The sequence below is a fragment of the Mus musculus genome, chromosome 7 (genome assembly GCF_000001635.26).
Source record: "Mus musculus strain C57BL/6J chromosome 7, GRCm38.p6 C57BL/6J".
NCBI lineage: Eukaryota > Metazoa > Chordata > Mammalia > Rodentia > Muridae > Mus > Mus musculus.
In genome coordinates this window covers 127,532,816-127,556,426 of record NC_000073.6, presented here as the reverse complement: position 1 = coordinate 127,556,426, position 23,611 = coordinate 127,532,816, and the positions used below count along the sequence as shown (strand labels likewise).

At 42.0% G+C, this 23,611-nt stretch overlaps 1 protein-coding gene across 1 annotated transcript in view; it reads right to left on the bottom strand.

Annotated features, from left to right (window-relative positions):
• Positions 1-23,611, bottom strand: part of Srcap (Snf2-related CREBBP activator protein) — a 49,237-nt gene that overhangs the window by 4,793 nt on the left and 20,833 nt on the right. The window contains exons 17-31 of the mRNA NM_001304266.1: positions 21,743-21,879; positions 21,466-21,652; positions 18,257-18,426; positions 17,659-17,924; positions 17,191-17,478; positions 16,506-16,670; positions 15,994-16,176; positions 15,505-15,771; positions 13,720-15,185; positions 7,022-7,287; positions 6,692-6,894; positions 3,999-4,168; positions 3,663-3,859; positions 3,451-3,565; positions 3,133-3,252 (exon numbers count right to left, since the gene is read on the bottom strand). Coding sequence (NP_001291195.1) covers positions 3,133-3,252; positions 3,451-3,565; positions 3,663-3,859; positions 3,999-4,168; positions 6,692-6,894; positions 7,022-7,287; positions 13,720-15,185; positions 15,505-15,771; positions 15,994-16,176; positions 16,506-16,670; positions 17,191-17,478; positions 17,659-17,924; positions 18,257-18,426; positions 21,466-21,652; positions 21,743-21,879 — 4,200 coding nt within the window. The remainder of the gene's footprint in view (positions 1-3,132; positions 3,253-3,450; positions 3,566-3,662; positions 3,860-3,998; positions 4,169-6,691; positions 6,895-7,021; positions 7,288-13,719; positions 15,186-15,504; positions 15,772-15,993; positions 16,177-16,505; positions 16,671-17,190; positions 17,479-17,658; positions 17,925-18,256; positions 18,427-21,465; positions 21,653-21,742; positions 21,880-23,611) is intronic.

Below are 23,611 nucleotides of genomic sequence, written 5' to 3'. Positions count from 1 at the left end.
TGCTGATCTCAGTTCTCAGGAGGCAATGGTAGGTAGGCCCGAGTTCTAAGCCATCCTGGTTTAAATAAAGAGATCCAAGGCAGCCAGGCCTGCATATTTGAGACCCTATCTCAACTTTAAAAAAAAAAAAAAATTGAATCGAGTTTTTATTTATATAAAAACGGATTTACTCTAGCTATGGTGGTGCTGGCCTTTAATCATATCACTAAGAAGGCAGAGGCAGGTGGATCTTTGTGAGCTCCAGGTCAGCTCAGCTACGGAGTTCCAGGGTGGCCAGGACAGCTACACAGAGAAACCCTGTCTTGAAAAACAAGCAAATTTATAGATGAACTAAGCAATGCTCTGGAACACCAGACTTATCAAAACAGCTCAATGCTCAACATACAATAAAACGGATTTCAATAGCTTTCGAACTAGGGATAAATTATTATTTTAGAGTCTTTTATTATTTTTTATTTATTTAATTTTTTTGGTTCTGAGAACAGGGTTTCTCCGTATTGTCCTGGAACTCACTTTGTAGACCAGGCTGGCCTCAAACTCAGAAATCCACCTGCCTCTGCCTCCAGAGTGCTGGGATTAAAGGCGTGTGCCACCACGCCCGGCTCCTCCCCACTAGTTTCTCTGTGTAGCTGCAGACTGGGATGGACTCAAACACAAATAGATCACCCTTGGCTCCAGTTTCTTTTTGAAGCACTTCAGTATTTTCTGTAGCCTGTTCTGTATTCAAGAAAACAAACATCCAAAACCTTAAAACCTGGGTTGGGAAAATAACTCAGCAGGTAAAGATTCTTTGATTCCTGGAATGTACATAATGAAAAGATGTAACTATTACAAGTTGTCCCCTAGCATCCACACAGGTGCTATGGCATGCACACCCACACACATACACACAAAGTAATAAATGTAAAAGTTAAAAAGACTTTTCAAGATGGTCATAGTAGTATATTCCTTTAATCCCAGCACTTGGGAGGCTGAAGCAGGCACACCTATGAATTTGAGGCCAACCTGGTCTACAGAGTGGGTTTCAGGAGAGCCAGAGCTACAGAGAGAGACCCTGTTTCAAAACAAACAAACAAACAAACAAAAAACAAAACAAAACAAAATCACAACCAAGCAAAACCAATTTACCAATTAATTTTGTTAGGCTTCGACATTTGAAAACCAGTATCTTCTTCATGTCCAAGGGACTTTTACAGATTATTATAGTAGTTTGATGAGAACGACCCTCAAAGGCTCATAGATTTGAACATTTACTCCTCAATCTGGTGAACTGTTTGAGAAGGATTCATGATGTGGCCTTAGAGGTGAGTGGATTTCTGAGTTCGAGGCCAGCCTGGTCTACAGAGTGAGTTCCAGGACAGCCAGGGCTACACAGAAAAACCCTGTCTCTAAAAACCAAAAACCAAACAAATAAAACCAACCAACCAAACAAACAAAAACAAAATAAGGATGTGGCCTTGTTGGAATAAGTTTGTTTCTGGGAGTGAACTTTGAGGTTATAATCTCTCTGCCTGATGCCCATGGTTCTGTATGTAAATTGCTATTGCTCCAACACTACATGTACAGGCAGACATGCTCCCTACCTACCATGATAATAATAATACTAACCTTCTGAAGCTGTAAGCAGAGCCCTAATTAAATGCTTAATCTTGTAAGAGTTGCCTAGATCATGGTGTCCCTTCACAGCAATAAAACAGTAACTAAAATAATCACTTAATCCAAAGAGTTACAATACAGAAAAGTAGAATGTGAGATTAATAATCTTAAAAGTTTTCTAGTTGGCTCAATGAGTAAAATTACCTAAAAGCACTGCTATCAAAAGCAGAATGGCTTGAGCCCAGCAGCTCAAGAGCAGCCTAGGTTGTAAAATGTGACTTCCATTTCATAAAATAAGACAAACCTAGCACAGTTAAAAATTCGCACTCAAGATGGCCTAGTCAGCCATCATTGGGAAGAGAGGCCCCTTGGTCTTGCAAACTTTATATATCCCCCCAGTACAAGGGAACGACAGGGCCAAGAAGTGGGAGTGGGGCTGGTGAGATGGCTCAGCAGGTAAGAGCACCCGACTGCTCTTCCGAAGGTCCTGACTTCAAATCCCAGCAACCACATGGTGGCTCACAACCGTCCGTACTGAGATCTGATTCCCCCTTCTGGAGTGTCTGAAGACAGCTACAGTGTACTTACATATAATAAATAATAAATAAATCTTTAAATAAAAAAAAAAAAAAAAGAAGTGGGAGTGGATGGGTAGGGGAGCAGGGTGGGGGGAGGGTATAGGGGACCTTTGAGATAGCATTTGAAATGTATATAAAGAAAATATCTAAAAAAAAAAACCCCAAAATATACATGATTTCCCCACTCAATAAGAGAAAATCATGTGCTCTGTTTTCATGCACACCAGATAAAGAACTCAGATTCCATTAGAGATGATTGTGGGTCACCATGTAGCCCCTGGTAATTGAACTCAGAACCTCTAGAAGAGCAGCCAGTGCTCTTAACCACTGAGCCATCTTTCCAGCTTGAATATCAGGGAATTTGCTGTGAGACTGTTTCTTAGTAATGCCAGAACCATAAAGTCTCAGATATGATTGCCTAAAATTGGGCTGAACAAGGACAAAAGCCATAGGTGTGCCTAAGTATATAGGGGAAAGACCACGAGGCTTCAACCCTACACAAAATACAACAAGCACTAGGGAATGATGTGAGAATGAGAAATAGTCTTCCCAGGGGGGAGAAGAATGCACTAATTGGTAATCTAGTACCAAAAGGTTACCCCTGAAAACATACTTGAGTAACAATGTATGGACTGAACAGGTTGCACTTATGTAGCAATATACAAACACACACACACATATACTTTTACATGTATATGTATGTAACAACAATTAATGAAAAGAGAGTCCATGAATTTGAATGACAACAAGTAAGGCTTGGAGGCAGGAAAAGGAAGGGGACATAATGTAATCACATTATAATCTTAAAAAACAAAGAAAAATCAAAATGAATCAAAACACTGACTATAATCTGGGGATCACCAGCAACTGTACTCTCTCCTGGACAAACTCAAGTGAAAAGGAAAGACAACATGTATTTGAGCAGCAGTGCTATTTTATGAGTGACCTCTTCTGTTACCTGCTCCAAAATATGAGTTTGTTTGCTGGCCACAGCCTCCTCTTCATCTTCAGGAACAGAAGACACAGATGAGCCAGGTGGCTCCTCCAGAGGCATATCAAACAGTTCCCTGATGGTCTGCTATTAGATATAACAGAGGGGAGAGGTCAACCAATGGAATATTACTTCAAGGCCAGAAACTTTGAGGGTTGAAGTATGAGAGGAACTACCAATGCAGAAAAATCTGTGGAAGTAAAGGCAGCAGCTGTCTAGCAAATAGGGAACTCTTTTAACAACAAAAGTTCTTTTCTGTTTAGATAGAAGGATTTTATTTGGTACCTGTTTAAAATAGGCTGTAGTGAAGTTGCCTCCTTCAATGGCCATATCTCCCAACATTCTCTTCTGATTGGCCTTTTTTAGAATGTTCTCTTCTACTGTCCGTTCACTGATAAGCCTAGGAAATGAGAAGTGAGGTGTGAAACCTACAAATATACCAAGCATGCCCTACACATAGAGGAAGGGGAAGGGAGGGGAGGAACATTAGGCACCACCTATAGATGTGGACATCCCGAGTTTGACCAATTCGGTGACAGCGATCCTGGGCCTGAGCATCCATGGTGGGATTCCAGTCGCTGTCATAAAAAACAACAGTGTCTGCTCCTGTCAGGTTCACACCCACACCCCCACTTCGAGTTGAAAGGATGAAGCAGAATATGCGTTTGTCCGCATTGAACCGTTCCATCAAGGCCTAGAAGGAAAGGGAAAAAAGATGGTATTTGGAGATTTATTCCTAAAACAAACAAAAGACTTTTTAATTTTTAAGGTCCCTTCGTAAAAGAAACAAAAGCTGAGGTGAGTCTCTGGAGGGCTAAGAATTCTCAAGTTACCTGTCTCTGCTCCACTCTAGTAGACCCATCTAGACGCAAATACAGATGGCCATGGTAGGTGAGAAATTGCTCTAATACATCCAGCATTCGGGTCATCTGGGTAAAAATGAGCACCCGGTGGCCCTCCGCCTTGAGCTGCCGTAACAGCACAGCCAATGTCTGCAACTTTCCTGAAAGAAAAAAAAAACAAAAACAAAACCAAAAAACCAAAACAAGCATGAAGGCGTCTGAGGTGAGGTACACAACAGTAGACAGACAGTAACACAAGACAACTCCAGCTGAATGAAGGTCTTAGGTCAAGGTTTCAACTAGTCTAACGAATGAAAACCATTAAACTCCCTACTTTTTACCCTTAAAGGTTCTTTCTTATAGTATGTTCCTATCTGGGACTTAATTCCTCTTTAACCTAGGGCTGAAGCCACAGAGCAACAGATCATCAGGGGATAGAGTAGGAATGTGTGTTCTTAGTGTTTATAAGCAAGAAGGCTCAAAAGTACTAACCAGTCAGGCCAGCTGAAATGAGAATAGATTCACATTAGAATTATCAATAAATCTATAGTCAAGGTTTACAGAAAGGAATTTAAGGCCCAATTACAACCATAGGAAAAGACAGACCAGGATGGTAAAAGGTTATCTAGTCATCATAGAACAAACAGAATTGACCTTGGGACTCAAGAAACAAGTGCTCTTTCACAGGAGCCAGGTTAGGTTCCCGTATCCACAGGGTAGATCACAACCATCTGTAATTCTAGTTCCAGAGAATCCGGTGCCCTCTTTTGACCTTCTTGGGCAACAGACACGCACATAGCGCGCGCGCACACACACACACACACACACACACACAGGCAAAACGCTCATGTAAAATACATAAGTGTTTAAAAAAACATTAAAATAGAAACAACTTGTATATTATTTCCAGTAAGTCAGCTAGCAAGACCAGTGAGTAAGGTACTTGCTGTCAAGTCTGATATCTTCAGTTAGTTCTAGAACTCACATGGATCCAACACACATAAATTGTCTTGGACATTATACTATGTAGGCATCTATAGAAAACAGAGTAATAAAAACATTTGGTAGTGTTGGAGTCCTAGGACAACCTCAATTGACACTTGGAGATACATTATTTTCAGCTCCAAGTGTGTGTGTGTGTGTGTGTGTGTGTGTGTGTGTGTGTGTGTGTGAGAGAGAGAGAGAGAGAGAGAGAGAGAGAGAGAGAGAGAGAGAGAGAGAGAGAGAGAGAGAGAGAGATGAGGGGTGTGCTTGGGATTGAATATGGAGCCTCGTGCACGCTAGGAAAGCAATTACCACTGAGAGTTAAACCTGCAGCCCAGTTTCAAAAGACCTACAATTAACCTATTATGGTTTCAGATGGTATTTAAAATGGAGGTGGGGTAAGGTAAGGCTGCAGAGATGGCTCAAAAATTAAAATACTTGCTATGCAAGACTAAGTGCTTGAGTCTGATTCCCTAGCATCCTAAGGGTTGAGGTAAAGATAGGAAGACAAGGTTGGGGGGAACTGAGGGTCAGCCATTCTAGCTGAAATAGTGAGCTCCAGGTTTACTAAGAGACCCCGTATCAAAAATAAAGGTGGGGGAGAGAGAGAGTGAAATGAGGTGTGTGTGTTATGTATATATCATGAAATTGTCTGTATAACAACATGATATGGTAAAGGAACAAATTTAATCCATTATAGAAAATAGATGGGAAAGTAATAGAGAAAAATAATTGACCTCTGGCCTCTAAACTCATACACAGGCAAGTAGACTTGCATATTCATGTATGAATAGACACATTATATGCACAAGAAAAATTTCTTTTTTTTTCTTTAAGACCAGGTCCCACTTTGTAAACAAGGTTGGCCTCAAAGTTACCCTCTTGCACAAATGTGCTTCTCAAATGCTGGGATTATGAGCCTGTATTAACCATCCCAGGTCTCTCCCCTCCCACAAATAATGTATTTTTTAGAGAAATTTTCTCTCATATATTACATCTCAACTGCTGAACAAAAATTCAGTGTACAGACAGAGGCAGAGGGATTTCTGAGTTCAAAGCCAGCCTGGTCTACAGCCCAGCCAGACATAAAAGCTTCCAAGACTGCCAGAGCCATAAAGAGACCCTGTTTCTAAAAAAGCAGAAACAATAAAAATTATATAATAATAATAATGATAAGCAGAAGATCTTGAACTTGCAGCAATCCTCCTGCCTCTTTGTCCTGAGTATTACAGTTTACATATGTGCACCTCAGACCCAGTTGCTTTGTTTTTGGATCTTTAATGTTTCTCTATTGCAGTACAGGCTGTCCTAGAACCTTTGTAAACCAGCATGGCCTTGAACTCAGAGATCTGCCTTCCTCTGCTGAGATTAAAGGTGTGCTTCCATATTCTATACTACGCTGCCTCACTTATTATCCCAAATGATAAGCAAAATGACAGATGTTCATGACAACCACTGGATAAACAAATCAATTAACATCATATATACATCACTTCCACAAAAGCTCCCAAAATGTTGCCTCTAAGCATCGTTTCTTTGATGTAATGATCTTGACACAAAGACTCAAGAATAATTTGGTGGAGAGGAGTCCAAGGCCATCCTCAGCCCCAGCAGTAAACAGAGGAGGTCGTAGGATACGCAAGACTGTCTCAAACCAAATCAAACAAGTACTGAGGGTCCTGAAATAGACAAGAACTCACCACAATCATACTGGATGAGTCTCAAGTCAGGGAACTGAGTACGCATATTACATACAATACGGTGCAAAGGACGGGCTCGAGGCCAGAGCTCACAGGCCAATTGCTCCTGGAAGGCTGCCTGATGAGGGGCCAGCCAAGGAGGTGGGTGGCAGGCATGCAGGGAAGGGGGAGGTGCCTCCACAGGAGGCATGACAAAGATGAACCTGTGAAAAGAAGAAAATAAACATTGTAAAAGATATGACCCTGAAATACCATAGAAATTAGCACCTTCATTAGACCTAAGAACTAAGCCCCCAAACCCACTCCCCAACAGCACTTAGCCCTGCCAACCTCTCAATGATTTCTGACAGCTGCTCTAGTCGCTGCTGGGGAAACAGTACAGCCCGACGGGCAGCCTCAGTGTAAGTCCAAAAGATGGGGTGGCTGGGGCCAGGAGAACGAGGACCAATGGGGCTGGCAACAGGTTGGGGCAAGGTACAGAAATCCAGGACTTCAGTCCCATACACGGGTGCCAGAGCCCCATGAGCCTCACTAAGTTGGAAAATCCGATCCAGGCGCTCAGATCGCTGCTGCTTCCGCTTTTCTTCCAGAGAGTCCTAAAGAAGAAAAAAAAAGAAATTAGTGTACTTAAGAGTTTACAACAAAACTTTGTGCTTTATCATGTCTAAAACTGTTTTCACAGTGCTAAATGACACCTCTACAAGAGAAAACTAACTTTCCTGTATGCTTATTAAAGCACAGTGCAAAATATTCAAAATAAAACCTACATATCCAACAATTGAGGCAATTTTCATATGTAACACTCAAACTGAGGGCATCTAACTTATAGTTTCTTGAAGTAGCTCCATGGAATGTGAATGTGCACTTTCATGCACAAATACATAGAATTAAAACAAAACAAAACAAAACAGCAGACACTGAGCCACATATGCTGGCACATGCCTTTAATCCAGTATTTGGGAGGGGATGCAGGTGGATTTCTATGAGATCCAGGACAACCAGGGCTACATAGTGAGAGACCCTGTCTCAAAAAAGGGGAAAAAAAAATACATGAAAATCAGGGAGTACAGGTTTACAAACAAAAAACCAAAAAAAAAAAAAAAAAAAAAACAAAAGAAAACAAACAAACAAACAAAAATGAGAAAGGGAAAAATAAGGAAAATGAAAGGGAAGAATGGAAAGGAATGAAATAAGGAGGGCCCCTTTTTTATTTCTGTTTTGAGACAGGGTTTCTCTCTTGGTACTTGCTGGCTGCCAGTGCTGGGATTAAAGGTGTGAGCCATGACTGCTTGGCTAAGGAGGGGGCCTTCTGAACAGGTAATAAAATTATTTGGTAAGATGAAGGAGGAAAGCTCAGAGTGTGAAAAGCAGAGAAAATTTTAATACATCGTGGTTATGTAGGTCAGGACTTTATGATGACTTTTCTGCATTTTGGTTTCATCTATTTTTTTTACACTTTCTATGAGTATGTCAACTTTTAATTATTTAATTTTTTCTTACATAATTTAACTATAATAGTTCATTTTCAAGTTCTGTCAATGTGAAAGAAATAAAAGTTCATAATGTAAGGTTAGAAACTACACAGGAGACATTAATAGTGAATCATGACTAGACAAATATATTCCCAAAGTGGCCAATGAGAATTAGTAAAGTCATTCACTCTATAAATAAAAGGCCACTATTTCTTATATGTACATAATTTTTACCTCAACCAATATAATTATTAGTAGGAAGTGTAATAAGAACTAACATTCTGGGGCTGGGGAGATGGCTCAGTGGTTAAGAGCACTGACTGCTCTTCCAGAGGACCTGAGTTCAATTCCTAGAAACCACATGGTGGCTCATGGGTCTGATGACCTCTTCTGGTGTGTCTGAAAAGAGCAATGGTGACTATCCCCCCTAACATTCCAACTAGAAGTATATGATAAACCAAATTCAACCCCCAAACTGACTATAAATATTATAGAATATTTATAAATATAGAAACTATCCATGTAAATTTGTATTTAAATTTAGATAGCTCCCAATTAGACATTTTTATCAAACTACTCACATATTCTCTGACAACACAGATACATAATGTAGAACAGCACTGTTTTTGTTTTGTTTTGCTTTTTAGCACAACTTATCAGTGAATTCTTTCATGAAACCCAGTAGAACTGAAGAGACACTCTAAAAAGATTGGCAGATAATTTAAATGAATTCTACACTCTTCATAGTGGCAAGACATGGTAGATTTACATGGAGTCAGACATCTCTAGATTGTTCTGATCATTTTACTTCTAAATAGTTACAGGCATCTGTTTCAAATGTAATATATAAAGTCGTCTAGTGATAACATGTGAAGCCTCTTACTAAAGTCAGAGATTTTCATGTGGTTCATTGCTTAAGTATTTATGCTGTTTCAAGTTATGAGTTAATGGCATATCAATGTTATCAATGAAACTTTTTTTTTTAGTCCTAGCTGTCTTAGAACTCACAGAAATAAGCTTGCCTTCCAAAGAGCTGTAATTAAAGGTGTGCATCACTACATCTAGTTTTAAGTGTTTCTTTGCTGTTTATTATGGACAATTTACTCTTAAAGTTGTGGAGATAACAACTAGTGCTAGAAGATGTGAGCAAACACCCTCATCACTGTTGGTGGGTGGTAGTATCCTGTTACAAAGATGTGCACAACCATACTCTCTGCTGCTCCACTTACAAGCTAAGAAATCCCATCAGTCTATGATTGGATGCCAAAACCTACTATAGGGAAAAAAAGCTCAGAAGATAAAAGTTCTTACCATACAAATCTTGACAACCTAAATTTGATCCCCAGAACCAACGTTAGGGAAAAAAAAATTAAACCACCGCCCCTCCAAATTCCTGTGTACTGGTGTAACATCTGACACTTCCTATAGGAATCATACACATTTTAGAAATTTAGTGGCCAAGAATGTAGCTCAGCGAAAGAATGGTTGGCACAAGGCCTTGGGTTGAATCACTGACACAAAACCCAAAACCAAACAGTAAGTTTTAATTGGGTTTTATTTGGGTAAAAAGAAAAATCAAATTGTGAAATTTTCAGGAAAAATACATGTAACTAGAAATTTACTTAGTGAAGTTACTCAGTCTTAGAAAAATGTTACATGTAACTATCATGTGTAGACCCTAGATTTGAATGTTTAGATTTGAGTTTAACTTGGAGTGCCAGTAGAGGCTATGAAGGGGAATGGAATACATATGACATGAGAACAGCAGTTCTCAATGGGATCAAATAACCCTTCATAGGGGTCACATATCAGATATCCTGAATATCAGATATTTATATTACAGTTTGTAACAGTAGCAACATTACAGTTATTAAGTAACAACAGAAGTAATTTAATGGTTGGCAGACACCACAACATGAGGAACTATATTAAAGGGTTGAAGCATTAGGAAGGTTGAGATCTACTGCTCTAGAGGGAGAGACTATCAAGAATGGAAAGGAATGTGGGTGGGGAATGGGACAGAGCAGAAGAGAAGGGAAAAATTAACCAAAACTAAGGATACAAGAACCATAAGGAAACTTATAAGCTAATTAAAAAAATATACAGGATGTTGATTCCAGGCTAGCTTGAGCTACATAGTGAGTTCTGTAACATTCAGTGCTACATGGAGAAACCCTGTTTCAAAGTAAGTAAACACTTTGTGTATGTGTATAACTATGGGGGTTAGAGGGAGAAACCCAGGATTTTAAGGGTGTTTGCTGAACAAGTATGAGGGCCTGAGGATGGACCCCAGCATTCAACTACCATACTAGGCATCCTCGGAAATCCTGTGGGTACAGCACTGAAGATGACAGACTGGAGAATTGTGAGGATGTGCAGCTCCAGCCTAGCCAAGAAAATGTGAACCCCAGATTTAGAGAAAGCATCAGTGGATAGTGATAGTGGACCATTGATACTCTTTCCTAGCCCCTGTGTGCACCTGTACTTGTATGCTTGTACATACATACGAATATGAGCAGGAACATATGCATGTATGCACACAGTGGTCTAAAGACCAGAAGAGGGTGTTGGAACTTGAGTTATGGATGGTTGTAAACCATTATGTGGGTGCTTGGATTTGAACTCCAATCCTCTGTTAGAACAAGTGCTCTTAACTACTAAGCCATTTCTGTAGCCCTTAAATATACATAATTTAAGAATAATGAAAATAAAAATGAGTAACCTGCACAGGTGGACAGGGCTACTCCTAAAAGCTATAGGTTATTAAACAAAAGCCAGTTGCCAGGTATTAGATATTGCCATATGAACTAGGTCAGGAAGGCCCCAGAAGGCTCCCAAACAATGTAAGCTACTCCTACTGCTCTTATTTTCCCATTAGATTAGATGGTAAAACCCTATTGCAGAAGATTCCACACACGAAGACAGAGAAATTAGATTGCAAATAAGTTGTAAGCTTGCTTCTTGTTAACTGTCTTAAAACCACAAAATGTTCAGCAAACAGCTGGAGAAAAGTTAGCAATGCTCTCTTCTGGCTGTGATTGCTACAAGATATAAAACCAACATGCCAAGCAACATGTGTCCATTAATTTAATAGTGGCATGTTAATGGAGGTATGCAATTGCTTTCGCTTGAGTTTCAAGTATTATTCACAAGAAGCAATCTATGCTTAGTACTTTAAATTTGGCTAAAAGTCTAAGGCTAAGCTGGTAAAATGGCGCAGGGTAAAACTATCTGCCATGCAAGCCCGACTACCGGAGTTCAATTCCTGGAACCCAGAGAAGGAGAAACCCTGCACCTCCACACCTCACTGGGGACAGACATGAGACACAATGGCAACTACTACTGAGAGGACACAGTGTCAAGCTGTAGCCATTTATACTTGTACTCAGATGAGCACTGTTGTCATCTTTGGACAGAGAAAATTCTGTTTGCAGAGGGTGGTAACTAGTCACAATGCTGAGATTAGGTCACCCTAAATAGGACATCTGTATCACCTCTTCCAGAGCTCAGAAAACATAAAGCAAGATGGAGAGAAAAGACTATAAGAGCTGGATAATGAGGCAGAGTGCTATGAAATGTCATCTCTGGACATAAAATAGCTGTTGCACTCATGAACTCATAGCAGCTGTGTAGTTAGTTACCTTCATTAGATGGAACTAATCAACATTCCATTAGTGCAGTTCATGAGGAAAGAGTAATTTTCTTTAGTGGTAAAGCCATTGGTCAATAACCATCGCATTAACACTCATGAAAGCAAGCCTAACAAAATCTGTTCCAGATAGCTCAATGGTAGAGCTCTTATTTACCATGCTGAAAGCCTGTATTTGATCCCTAGCATAGAGAAAAGCAAACAAACAAACAAACAAAAAACCCAAAACTGTACCTCAGCAACCATTCTGGGAGAGGAAGGGGAAGCCCAACTCTAGTCAAGAAGCTATTCTTGACAGGTGTTTGGTGGTTCATACCTTTAATTCCAGCACTGAGGCAGAGGAAAGCCAGTGAGACCATGCTTCAAAAACCAAAAAGCAAACTACAGAAAAAGAAGCTATTCACAATTGACAGCTACTGGGAGAGTGAATGTCAGTTCTTGTCAACAGTGACAATGAGTATCTATCAACCACACTCCAGGGTAGGCCCTAAGCTCAGGAGTAGTTGGCCAACACAAATCAGACACCATGTTTTTCTTTTCTTTTCTTTCTTTTGTTTCTGTTGTTGCTTGTTCTAATAGAGAGGAAGAAGAATGAGGTTGGGGTGGATATGAAGGAGGAGTTGGGGGGAAGGCAAAGAACATGATCAAAATATATTACAGAAAATTCCAAAATATTAAATAACATTAAAAGAAAAAGAAGTTCTTAAAACTCAGTATTTGGGGACTGGAGAGATGGCTTAATGGTTAAGAGCACTGACTGCTCTTCCAGGGGTCCTGAGTTCAAATCCCAGCAACCACATGGTGGCTCACAACCATCTGTAATGGGATCTGACGCCCTCTTCTGGTGTGTCTGAAGACAGTGATAGTGTACTTCAAAAAAACCTCAGCATTTGGCAAACACAGAGCCTGGTTTTGATCTCTAGCACCCAGAGAAAAGTGGTGGGCCGCAAAAGTAATTTAAAATGGTAAATAATCTGAATAGACATTTCTTCAAATAGCATACAAATGACCAAATAAACATGGAAGATACGAAGATAGGCATATTAGTAGAGGTCATAAACCACAGAAGGCAAACTGAGGTAGAAGGATCATAAACTTACAGCCAATCTATGTTATGTAGTAAGTTCCAGGCTAACCAAAGGTACATAGCAAGACCCTTGGCAGAGGTGGGGTTGGAGTAGGGGTTGGGGGTATGGGGGGGAAGGGAAGTGAGAAGGATGGACAGACAGAGGGAGCAAGGGAGGAAGAAAGAAAGAATATGAGAAGGAACAATGACTTAAAGATCAGAGATTAAGAATTCCAGTATTGTTTTGGACATTGTGGCACATATTCCAGGATAGCCGGAGCTATATAGTAAGATGGTCTCATTAAAAAATGTATGCCAACAATTACACCAAGCGGCTCATAATAGGTGATGCCCTCTTCTGGTCTTGAAGGACACCTGCACATACATGTGCACAGATATACAAAGATGCACACACAAAATTTTTTTTAAAAAATCTTTAAAAAAAAAAAGGGAGGGCAAACACAGGTGATATAGCTCAGTAGTTAAACTTTTGCTTAATAAAGAGCAGAGGTTTAACAAAGACTAATCAACATCTCTAATAGGGAGAAAAGGAATCTAAAGTTCCTGGACATTTCTGTTTCTAGGTTAACTTGTACTGTGAACTTACTCTTTTCTTTGGTGCCGGGTACAATCCCTAGCACCAAAACCTGAGCCAAACATCCTATAAGAAAATAAGACATTAACATTTCTATTTTACATATTGGAATACACACCCATGAGGGAGGAGTCTACCCAAATGTGATCTGGCCAATAGTAAACTAAGCTTTGAAATTGTTCCAGTCACTCTATCAACACTACAAGAAAACTCAACTGTCAATTCCTTTGTGGAAGTAAAACTTACCAGATAGAAAGGGGAACGAGGTGGTGGCGGGGGTTGGCGTCGAGGCCGGGGCCCACTGAACGAGGTAGCAGTGGGAAGAGGGCTGGGAGGACCAGAGCGCAGAGTCAGTGTCTCAGGCTCATCCTTGGGAACAGGTAGCCGGTTTACCATGGTGACAGGCAAGGAAGCGGCACCAGATGCTGAAACAAGGGAAGACGCCTGGGAAGCTGGAGCCTGTGTTAAGGCTGGGGCCAGTGCTAAAGTCTGGGTGGCAGATAAATCCAGAGTGGGCACAGGAACTGGAGCAGGGCTCAAGGTAAGTGTTTGCACCGAAGTTGGGACCAGGAGTGAAGCAGATGATGCTGCTGGAGCCAAAGTCAGTGTGTGACCTGGAGCTGGGCCCACTGGAGAACTTGGAGGCAGAGGGGGTACTGGAGCCAGAGACAATGTTTGAGTTGGACCTACTGGTCCTCCTGGTGCTAAAGATAGTGTCTGGGCTGGTGTTGGTACCAGGGATGATGCTGGAGTCAATGACAATGTCTGAATTGGAAAGGGCCCCTGAGGGCTCCCTGTTCCCAAAGAATGTGTCTGAGACGGAGACAATCCACCAAGAGTGGGTGCTAAAGTTGGGGCTAGGGTCAATGTCTGAGTAGAAGCCAGGCTTGAGAGAGGTGATGAAACTGGGGTTGACACCAGAGTTTGAGTTGATGAGGGAGCCAACACAGAAGTTGGAGCTGATACCAATGATGATGAGGGTAAAGGAGTTCCTGACATTGATGGTGGAGTCATAGCTGGAAGCGGAGTCTGTGATGCAGCCAGAACAGGAAGCGGAGCCAGAGGAGGAGTTGGAGAAGGGCCCAGGATTGCTGTCTGTGAAGCCGCCATAGGAGCCAGAGAGGTGGCTAAAGCCTGAGATGTAGAAGGTGCTGCAGCCAGAAGGGAAGCCTGAGCTGGAGCTGAACTTGGTGATACTGGAAAAGGACTGGTCAGGGCTGAAGCTGACACCAGGACAGGTGAGCATGCTGGGGCCACAGCTGAGTTCAATCCTGGAACATGTGAAGAGGTGGTAGCCAACAACAGAGAGTGACCAGATGTCTGAGGTGGGGACAGGGCTGGAGTAGTAGCCAAACCTAGAGCCAAAGCTGACATCGATGGAGAAACCCCAGCTGATGCCAAAGGTGGTCCAGAGGCTGCTGAGACAACAGCTAGTGCTGGGGTCACACTGGTCAACAGAGCTGGACCTAAGTCTGAAACAGGCAAGGGGGCTGTGATGGGGATGGGTAATGGGGCAGAGGTTGGGACAGGAAGTGTAGTAGGAACAGAGATGGGAAGTGAAGATGACACAGGGACTGAGACCGTAGAGGACACAGGACTAGAAAGGGGAGAGGAATTGTGAATTGTCATCGGAGAAGAGGCTGGCCCAGGGAGTGAGGATGGCATGTGCAGAGAGGAAGAGATGGTCATGGGAGCAGCTCCGGGTGCTGAAGCTGTGGAGACACAGAAGACAAATTAGCTTGATGAAGAATTATTTTTCTTCTCCTACTACTACCTGTCCCATCCTTTCCACTAATCCATAAGCTTCACTCATTTTCCAGAAAGCCTTCAGACCCACAACAGAGTCAATGTTTAAGAAACAGGGTCTAGGATTCTGCGAAATGTATCTTGGATTAGGTCAAGCTTGAGACTCATAGCAAATTAAGACAATATGCTAACAAAGGAATCCACTGTAACTAAGAAAACTTAAGGACTACCAATGTCTCATTTATGTCTGATAAAAATTTCTGGCCTCAGCCGTTATGAACTCACCACTGACTTCAGGCGAAGGACTGTGGACCAGCTTGAGGAGGGGCCTCACCAGAGTGGGTGTGGGTATGGGGGTACGAGTAGTACCCAGAGTAGGTGAGGATAGACGGCTAGGGGTTAACGTAGGGCGTGATGTCAACACAGCTGGAAGCCCAGAACTTGAAGGCCGAGGTGCTGGTGCCAATGGTGGAACAGGAGTCAATCCATCACGAGGGGCCTGTCTCACTACAATCTTCACCACGCCTGTATTGTTCACCATGGATGGTGGCACTGCAAGAGGAAGCTACATTGAGAGGAAGGTAGAAAAGAAACAAGAGACCCAAAGGATGGAAGAAGTCCAGGGGAAAGGAAAAGAGGCAGACAGATACTAGAGATACTGGCAAGAGAAACAACACTGAGGGAAGGCTAGACACATAGTAGGCCCAGGGCATGCCTGAAAGGACCAAGGCCAACAAGTAAGGGCTGAGTAAATACAAAGGCCAAGAGCCTCACCCTGGTTAGCAGCAAGCGGAAGGCTGAGGCCAGTAGGGGCAGGGGTGGTGCTGGGGGTCGAAGGCAGCACAGAGACAGGGGTGGGGCCAGGGGTCGGGGCCACGGCCTGGACGAGGGCCACATGGGCAGGCTGGCTGATGAGGTGGTGCTGACCCCCTGCTGACACCAGGTGCACCACATTCCCTGGGTTAAGGGAGGAGAGAGGGGAGGGGGGGAGAGAGAAGAGAGAAGAGAAGAGAAAAAGAGAGAGAAAGAGAGAGGTAGGTGGGGAGGGGGGAGAGAAACAAGTACCTATCAGCCTGAAGGCAGAGGCAAGAGCAAGAGAGAGAATAGGCAGGAAGTAACAGCTCTAGAAATCATCTTCCTATTTTTAGCAAAGACCCCTTCCAACCATACCCTTTGGCCCTACCCACCAAAGCTAAGAAACATTAAGGCTGACAGCTAAAAAGAGTCACACAAACAAAGACAGAGTAAGGAAGAAAAAGGCAGGACAGGGGGTGGGTTTTACCTACTTTGCAGCGGGCGGGGCTGCCCCACAGCAAGCTGGCGCACCTGGGCACCAGTCAAAGTCAGTTTGTTGCCCTGGATTTGGAAGGTGAGAGGTTTGCTTCCCCCAGCACTAGTCACTGGACGTTGTGCCAAGGAAGCCAACTGTCCAATGCTGACCACTTCTCCAGCTACAAACAGAGAAAGCCTTATATACACAGGGCTCATGTTCAAAACCACATCTCAGACCCCCACAAAGTACTTCTGAATCTAAATCCTTCCCATGATTTGTCTGTCATGTTCAACAAAGTGAACCGCCACTGAGAGCTTTGTGGCCAATGCCATTTGTCTGTCATCTTTTTTATATTCACTAATGGCCAGACACCAAACAGGTAAGCACTACTCCTTGCTCTGTACCATCTCTTCACCCTCTCCCTCTGGTCTTAAACACACTGGATGAGTAACTTACCGCAGAGTCAGCATCACCCTCAAGTATTACCTTGATGACCTTACCACTATCTACTTACTCATCCATGGGCCATTTCCCCCACAGGATAAACTGAATTCCTTCATGTCTCTTAATTATGGTTTACAATTATTGAGCAAAATACCTAATGTGAATTAGTTGTCTAAATCTTTATGTTCTCCTGTTCTTCTTTTCCTACAGCTCTCTAGCATGAGGACCCTCATCACATAGCCCTGATGACTTACAAGGCAAACGAGCCTGCATTTCAGGAGATAAGATGAGGCGTTGTGGTGTAGAATTCGGAGCTGGCACTGCTGTAGTGGTGACAGTTGCTATGGTGGAGGAGGTGGTGGTAGCAGCAACAGGAGATAAAGTGTAGCCTGGTGGCACTGTGAGGGGCTTCAAGAGGCTGGAGGAACCTGGAGGTGGAGCTGGGCTCAGCCGAACTGGGGCAGGTGGGGCTGGCTTCAGTGACAGGGTTGGTGTGGGAGGCCGTGAGGTCCCACTCATGACTCCCACGGGGGATGGCAACACTGCAGATATAAACATCTGTCAGATACATCTCGACAAACACCTTAGCTGGGCTGAAAAGTCTCCATATTACCATTCCTTCTAGCCTATTGAACACTATGCTCCCTAACCTTGAACTATGTCAATGTCACTATTTCATACCCAGAAGTAATCCCATTACACTTGGTTTCTTTTTAACTTACCCTGGGGGAGAGGACCAGTATTTGGCTGCAAGGGAGACAAGAGAACAGGTCCAGGTGGCCGAGATGCAGGAACAACTGGTGTTCCGGCAGGTGAAGCCGACACCATGAGTGGTGCTGGCAACACTGGAGGAACTGGACCAAGAGCAGGCTGGGCTGAGACCTCGGGGCCTGGAGGGGGACGGACTGGGACAGGGCCAAGGGGAGGCCGTGGGCTGTTCACCACCACCACTGTACGGCCTTCTTGCTTGGGCACTGGCTGCAGCATTCTATGAGGAAAAATCAAAGGTTTAAAATAACAAAAAAAATTAAGGCAAGACAGAAAATCTATACAAGCAAAAAGAAGAAAGAAAAGCCACCACCTTAAGGATAAAGTGGGGCAAGGAATCAGAGATAACCAGAAAGCACCAAGAAGAGAGAACAAAACACCAGCAACACAGGAGTACCTCCCAGAATTCTCCAGTTATTTTGCTTCCTCAATCCCTGTACTGCAGCACACTCTGATGGAAGCTTCATAAACTGACCTAACTTTCAAGTCTCTCTATTCTAATTGCTCTATTTATTTCAAGAAGCCCATCCCCTTATGCCTTTAAGCATGTACCTGTTGACCTTCATCTTGACTGGCTTGGGACGAGGTGGAGGATCAGGTGCAGTTGCTATCTCTAACAGTATGCGGTGGGAAAGACGGTGGCGGGGCAGAAATGTGTCAGCCTCATATCGAGAGACTCGGCCCTCCAGACCAATAAGATCAAACCGACCCATGTCAATTCGCTGCCACAAGAAGAAACATAAAGCATGGTATCAATGGAACCATTTTAGAAAATTACACTAAAAGTAAAAGTAACGAAAGAGATTGACAAAGTGGACATTAAACTATTTAAATGATATGCATAGAAGAACACAGAGTAAAAAGGCAACCCATAGAAAGGATAAAGTATTTATACATCACATTATCTAACAAGAGGTTAATTTTCAAAGTATACAAAAAAATTCCACCTTTAATGACAGAACAACTGGTTTAAAAACCAATCAGCAATGTCTTGGATATACACATTTCCAATGACATATAAATGATCAATAAGCACATGAAGAAATGCTGAAGATAATTATTAAAGAAATACAAATCAAAACTACAATAAAATAACACTCCACACATTAGCATAGCTACTATTTAAAAAAAACCAAAAACCTTTGAAAAGGATGTGACAGGACCCCTGTAACATTGCTGTTAAAATTTAAACTAAATGTGAAACATACAGCAGCAGCTAGGGATAAATAAGGCAGTTCCTCCAAACATTAGAAACAGAATCACCACATGATCTAGCAACTTCATCCCTTGGCACAGACTCAAAATAGAAAGCAGGGACTCAAACAGATTATCTGTACATTTATGGCAGCATCATTCATAAAAGCTGAAAGGTGGGCTGGGTATGGTAATGAAGGCCTGTAGCCCCAGCATTCAGAAGGCTGAAAGATCCTGGGTTCAAGGATGAACTGTACACAGCCACACCCTGTCTCAAACAAATTAAAAAAAATTTTAACTCATTTAAAAGTTAGAAACAAGTCAGATGTCCATTAAGAGATAAATAAATAAAATGTGGCATTATCCACACAATGACATTCTATTTAGTCTTAAGAAATCTGTCTGAGAAGAGCATTTGAAGCCCTGTTTGGCTTTGGCTTCTCCAACAAAAACTCTCACCTGGAATTCCTTGATTTCCACCCTGCTGGCCAGCCCTACAAAAACTCCCAGGCTGCTAGCCCCCACAGTGAGCCAATTCTTCAAAGTCAAAGTAAGGCTAGCATATGTTCTGGAAGAGAAGTGAGCAAGTGAAGTGGACAAGATTGTGGGCCTGGCTGAGTCCTAGTTTCAGTTGCCCTCCCATAAACAGGACAACTGATTAGTGTGGAAAAGAATCCTATAGACCTATAATAGCCATGTAGTGAGAGGGCACATAATCCCACTGCAATGGACATTAATGGCCCATCTTGAGATATTGTCAATCCTAGTTTCTAAGCTATGAAGGGAAACTCGGGTTTTGTTTTGCTAGGATTATGGGAGAGGGCCAGTAAGAGTTTCAGATTTCTTAACTAGTCAGTCTCAAGGACACTTCTTAAATGTATGATGGGAACAAGAGGCTCAGCCACTGTCAAAGTTTACATTGAAAAATGGCTCCATGATTCTGATAGAAGTCATGAAAGTAAGTCTGCTATTTTCCCTCAGTGGTTGACTCTGAACTATGGATTGATGGGTGATTGATAGCCTGCCACATTTCCTAGTCCATTTGTGAATGTGAAAATGAGACCACAGGCCTTTTCTATACTTCAAGAATAAAGGAGTTATATCCCTAGCTAGACTCTACCTAGTTTACACTGGAGAATGCAAATACATATTAACAAAGTATTTTGTTTTGTGGTGACCCTTTCACTACACTTTTTAACCACAGCATTTTAATGATCAAGATCTTTTATTTGCCGAAGTTGCTACATGTAAAAAGCTTATTATATAGAATGCCACTAAATGCTGGATACCCTCACTTTTTGTTTTGTTTTGTTCTTCAAAACAGGTTTTCTCTGTGTAGCTCCTGATGTCCTGAAACTCATGCTGTAGACCAGGCTGGCCTTGAAGACAGAGATCCACCTGCCTCTGCTGGCATTAAAGGTGTATACCTCTACCACTGGCCAGCTAAAAATACCCCCATTTTTTTTGGTATTAGGAGCAGGGTTATCAAAGTCTCAGATACTGCAGAAGTAGGCTAAAACCATACAGTTGAGGATGAGCTTGAATTTTTAATTCTTTTACCTTCATACCTCACAAATATGGACCACTATGCTCAGTTGATAGAGTAATGCAGCTTGATCTCACTGCTTTTTTGCATGCTAGGCAAGAACTCTACCCGAGCTGTACTTCAGGCCTACCATTCTCTTTAAGAAGTTATATTACCTTAAAAATTGGTTGAGGGTAGATTTTTTTTTTTACACATGCCACTGCGTTGATAGAGAGGCACTTTATGATTCCATTTTATCACAAACTCAGAATAGTAACAGAGTAGAATGACAGATATTGGAATAGGGAAAAACCAAACAAACAGTTCTTCAGTATGTACAATACAGTTTTTCAGTTTAAGAAAAGCAGTTCTGAGGATGGATGGTAGAGATGACTTACAACACAAATATCCTGAGGTCACTAAAACGTAGACTTAAAATAATAATTTTGTTGAATGTATTTTACCACAATTACAAAATTAGAGGATTCAGGAGTAATGGGATATCCACATATAAGATGGAGTCAGTTGGAACAATTGTTTGAAACTACCCTGAAACAGGTAAAATACTTTCTTAAAAAGGTGGGAAAGAGCCAGGTCTGGAGGTGCATGCATTTGATCTCAGTAGTGGAGGGGCAGAGGCAGGGAAATCTCTCTAAGTTTGATGACAGAGTGGTCTATATAGTGAGTTCCAAACCAGCCAAGGATCCACTGTAAGACCCTGTCTTAAAAAAAAAAAAAGTGCGGGGAAGGAATAAGTAACATTTGCCAAATAATTATAGGTACGCCAGACTTTTGTTTTCAAAAGTATTAACTTCAATTTCAAGCACACTGTAAACTAGGCTTTATAATTCCTGCTTTGATGGAGAAGGAAGCTTAGGCCAATAATTAGGCCAAGGGTCACATGACTAAAGAACAATAAAGCTATGAAAATAGTACTGAGTTGATAAAATAGGGAAATAGTTAATGTACAAAAGGTCAGGCCTTAGAGTGGAGACAGAAAGTTTGTATAATAAAACCACTAACCTTAGGGGTAACTACATACCTGGAGAGGATGAACTTCAGTGGCCCTTAGAACCAGAGAGGCGGTGCTAAAGCAGATGCCTGGGGTGATGAACGGGGAGGTAACAGGTCGAGGGTCAAATAGATTTGGATGATTGCAGACTTTCCGCAACTGCATCAGAATGTTGATGACACTCATAAAATGGCCTGTAGCTAGTGTCTCCTTAGTTCTGAAGACAGAGGAAAAGTAAGAAAGAGACATTGACAACTACCTAGGTTCTAACCCAGAGTACCAGGATCCACCCTCAGTCCTCTCTTACGTAGTCTGTGCCATGAAGTCATCATAGAGACAGCGTTGCCGCTTGGAAAGTCGGCACCGGATAACATGCTCATACTTTTTGGGCATCTGCTTCTCAACATCCACCTTAACTCGGCGCAGCAAAAAAGGTCGCAGAACCTAAAGGCAAATGATTAGGGTGCTAACAGAGTGGGCACTATGCTCCCCAGAGTCCTCCTACATGGGACTTGGCTCCAGGATAGGCAAAGTTACTGGCTTAATTCACCAAAAGTAAGGCATGGCAGATATTAATTACACACAGACACAAACTCTCCTCTCATGTAACTTACTGTTTACAGAGAAGGGAAACACAATAATTGTAAACAACATACAAAGATAAACCTAGAGCAAACTAACTTTGAAAAAGAGATAATTTAAATTGTATTTGGAGGAATAACTATTTGTTATGTTAGATGCTGCAAAATAAGGCAGGCTGGGACTGCTGGGATTATAGGTGTGTGCTGCTGCCATCAACACCTGCTGTGAGGTGGGAGACAGTATTCTTTTATTTTTATTTTTTTTAATTTATTTATTTTATGTATATGAGTATATTGTAGCTGTCTTCAGACACACCAGAAGAGGGCATTGAATCCTATTACAGATGGTTGTGAGCCACCATGTGGCTGGGAATTGAACTCGGAACCTCTTAGAAGAGCAGTCATTTCTTAACTGCTGTGCCATCTCTCCAACCCGTGAGAACTGTCTCACGGGGATAAAGACCCTGAACTCAATTGCCAATACTTTTTTTAAAAAGGAAGGTGGGCTGGAAAAAAGTATTATTTGGCCAGAAAGGGGGTTTTACTGATAGCCCTGAGGCTGCTTGTATTTTGATGTTGTTTTCACTCTTCTGGGAGGGGCTGAGAACAAGGAATGAGTCAGTACTCAGGTGACTTCCAGTGAACCTTCTCCCCACCTTAATTTGTAAAAAGAAAATAAAAAAGGCTAAAGCCAGTGATTGGGCAAGAGAAGGGAAGGTGGAGCAGAAAGTGTGGGAGGGAAAGAGGAGGTGGAAGGAAAGTAGAGCAGAAGCACAAGCTATAAGGAATCTCAGAGATGGGGAAAGAGGGTAGTGTAGTGGTAGGTCTATCCAATCTAAGCTTGCAGCTTGTATTCATAGCAATTGAGTTGTGTTGTCTTTGCCTGGGCTTATTTGGGTTGGAGATTTGCCGCAACAAAAAAAATCTAAGAACAAAGGCAAGTTTGTGAGTTCAAGACCAGCCTGATATATATATATATATATATATCTCAATTCCAGGACAACCAGAGTTATGTAGAGAGACTCTGCTCAAAACCAAATCTCAAAGAACATAATTTTCAGTATCAACTAAAATGATAATAATTTTCAGTATCAACTAAAATGAGCCACATGGTGGCTCACAACCATCTATAACAAGATCTGACGCCTTCTTCTGGAGTGTCTGAAGACAGCTACAGTGTACTTACATATAATAAATAAATAAATCTAAAAAAAAAAGTAATTGTTAATATTTGCTGGTTTCATAGGGCATTATGGTATAAGCCTAATCTTGGGTGGCAGAGGCAGGCAGATCTCTGAGAGTTCAAGGCCAAACTGGTCTAGAAAATGAATTCCAGTACAGCCAGTGCTGCACAAAGAAACCCTATCTCTAAAAACCAAAAGAAAAGAAAAGGAGGATTTGTGTGTCTCAGATTGGTGAAACCTAGCTGTAGAAAAACTGGAAGGACCAGAGACAATCACTACACCCCCACAAAATAAAGAGCCAAGAGATACAACTCAGTAATAGAGTACTTACTTGTCTAGCTGGCATGTGCAATAACAACGCCCTAGATTTAATTTCCAGAACCACAAAAGGAGAGTGGCACTTGCCTTTAA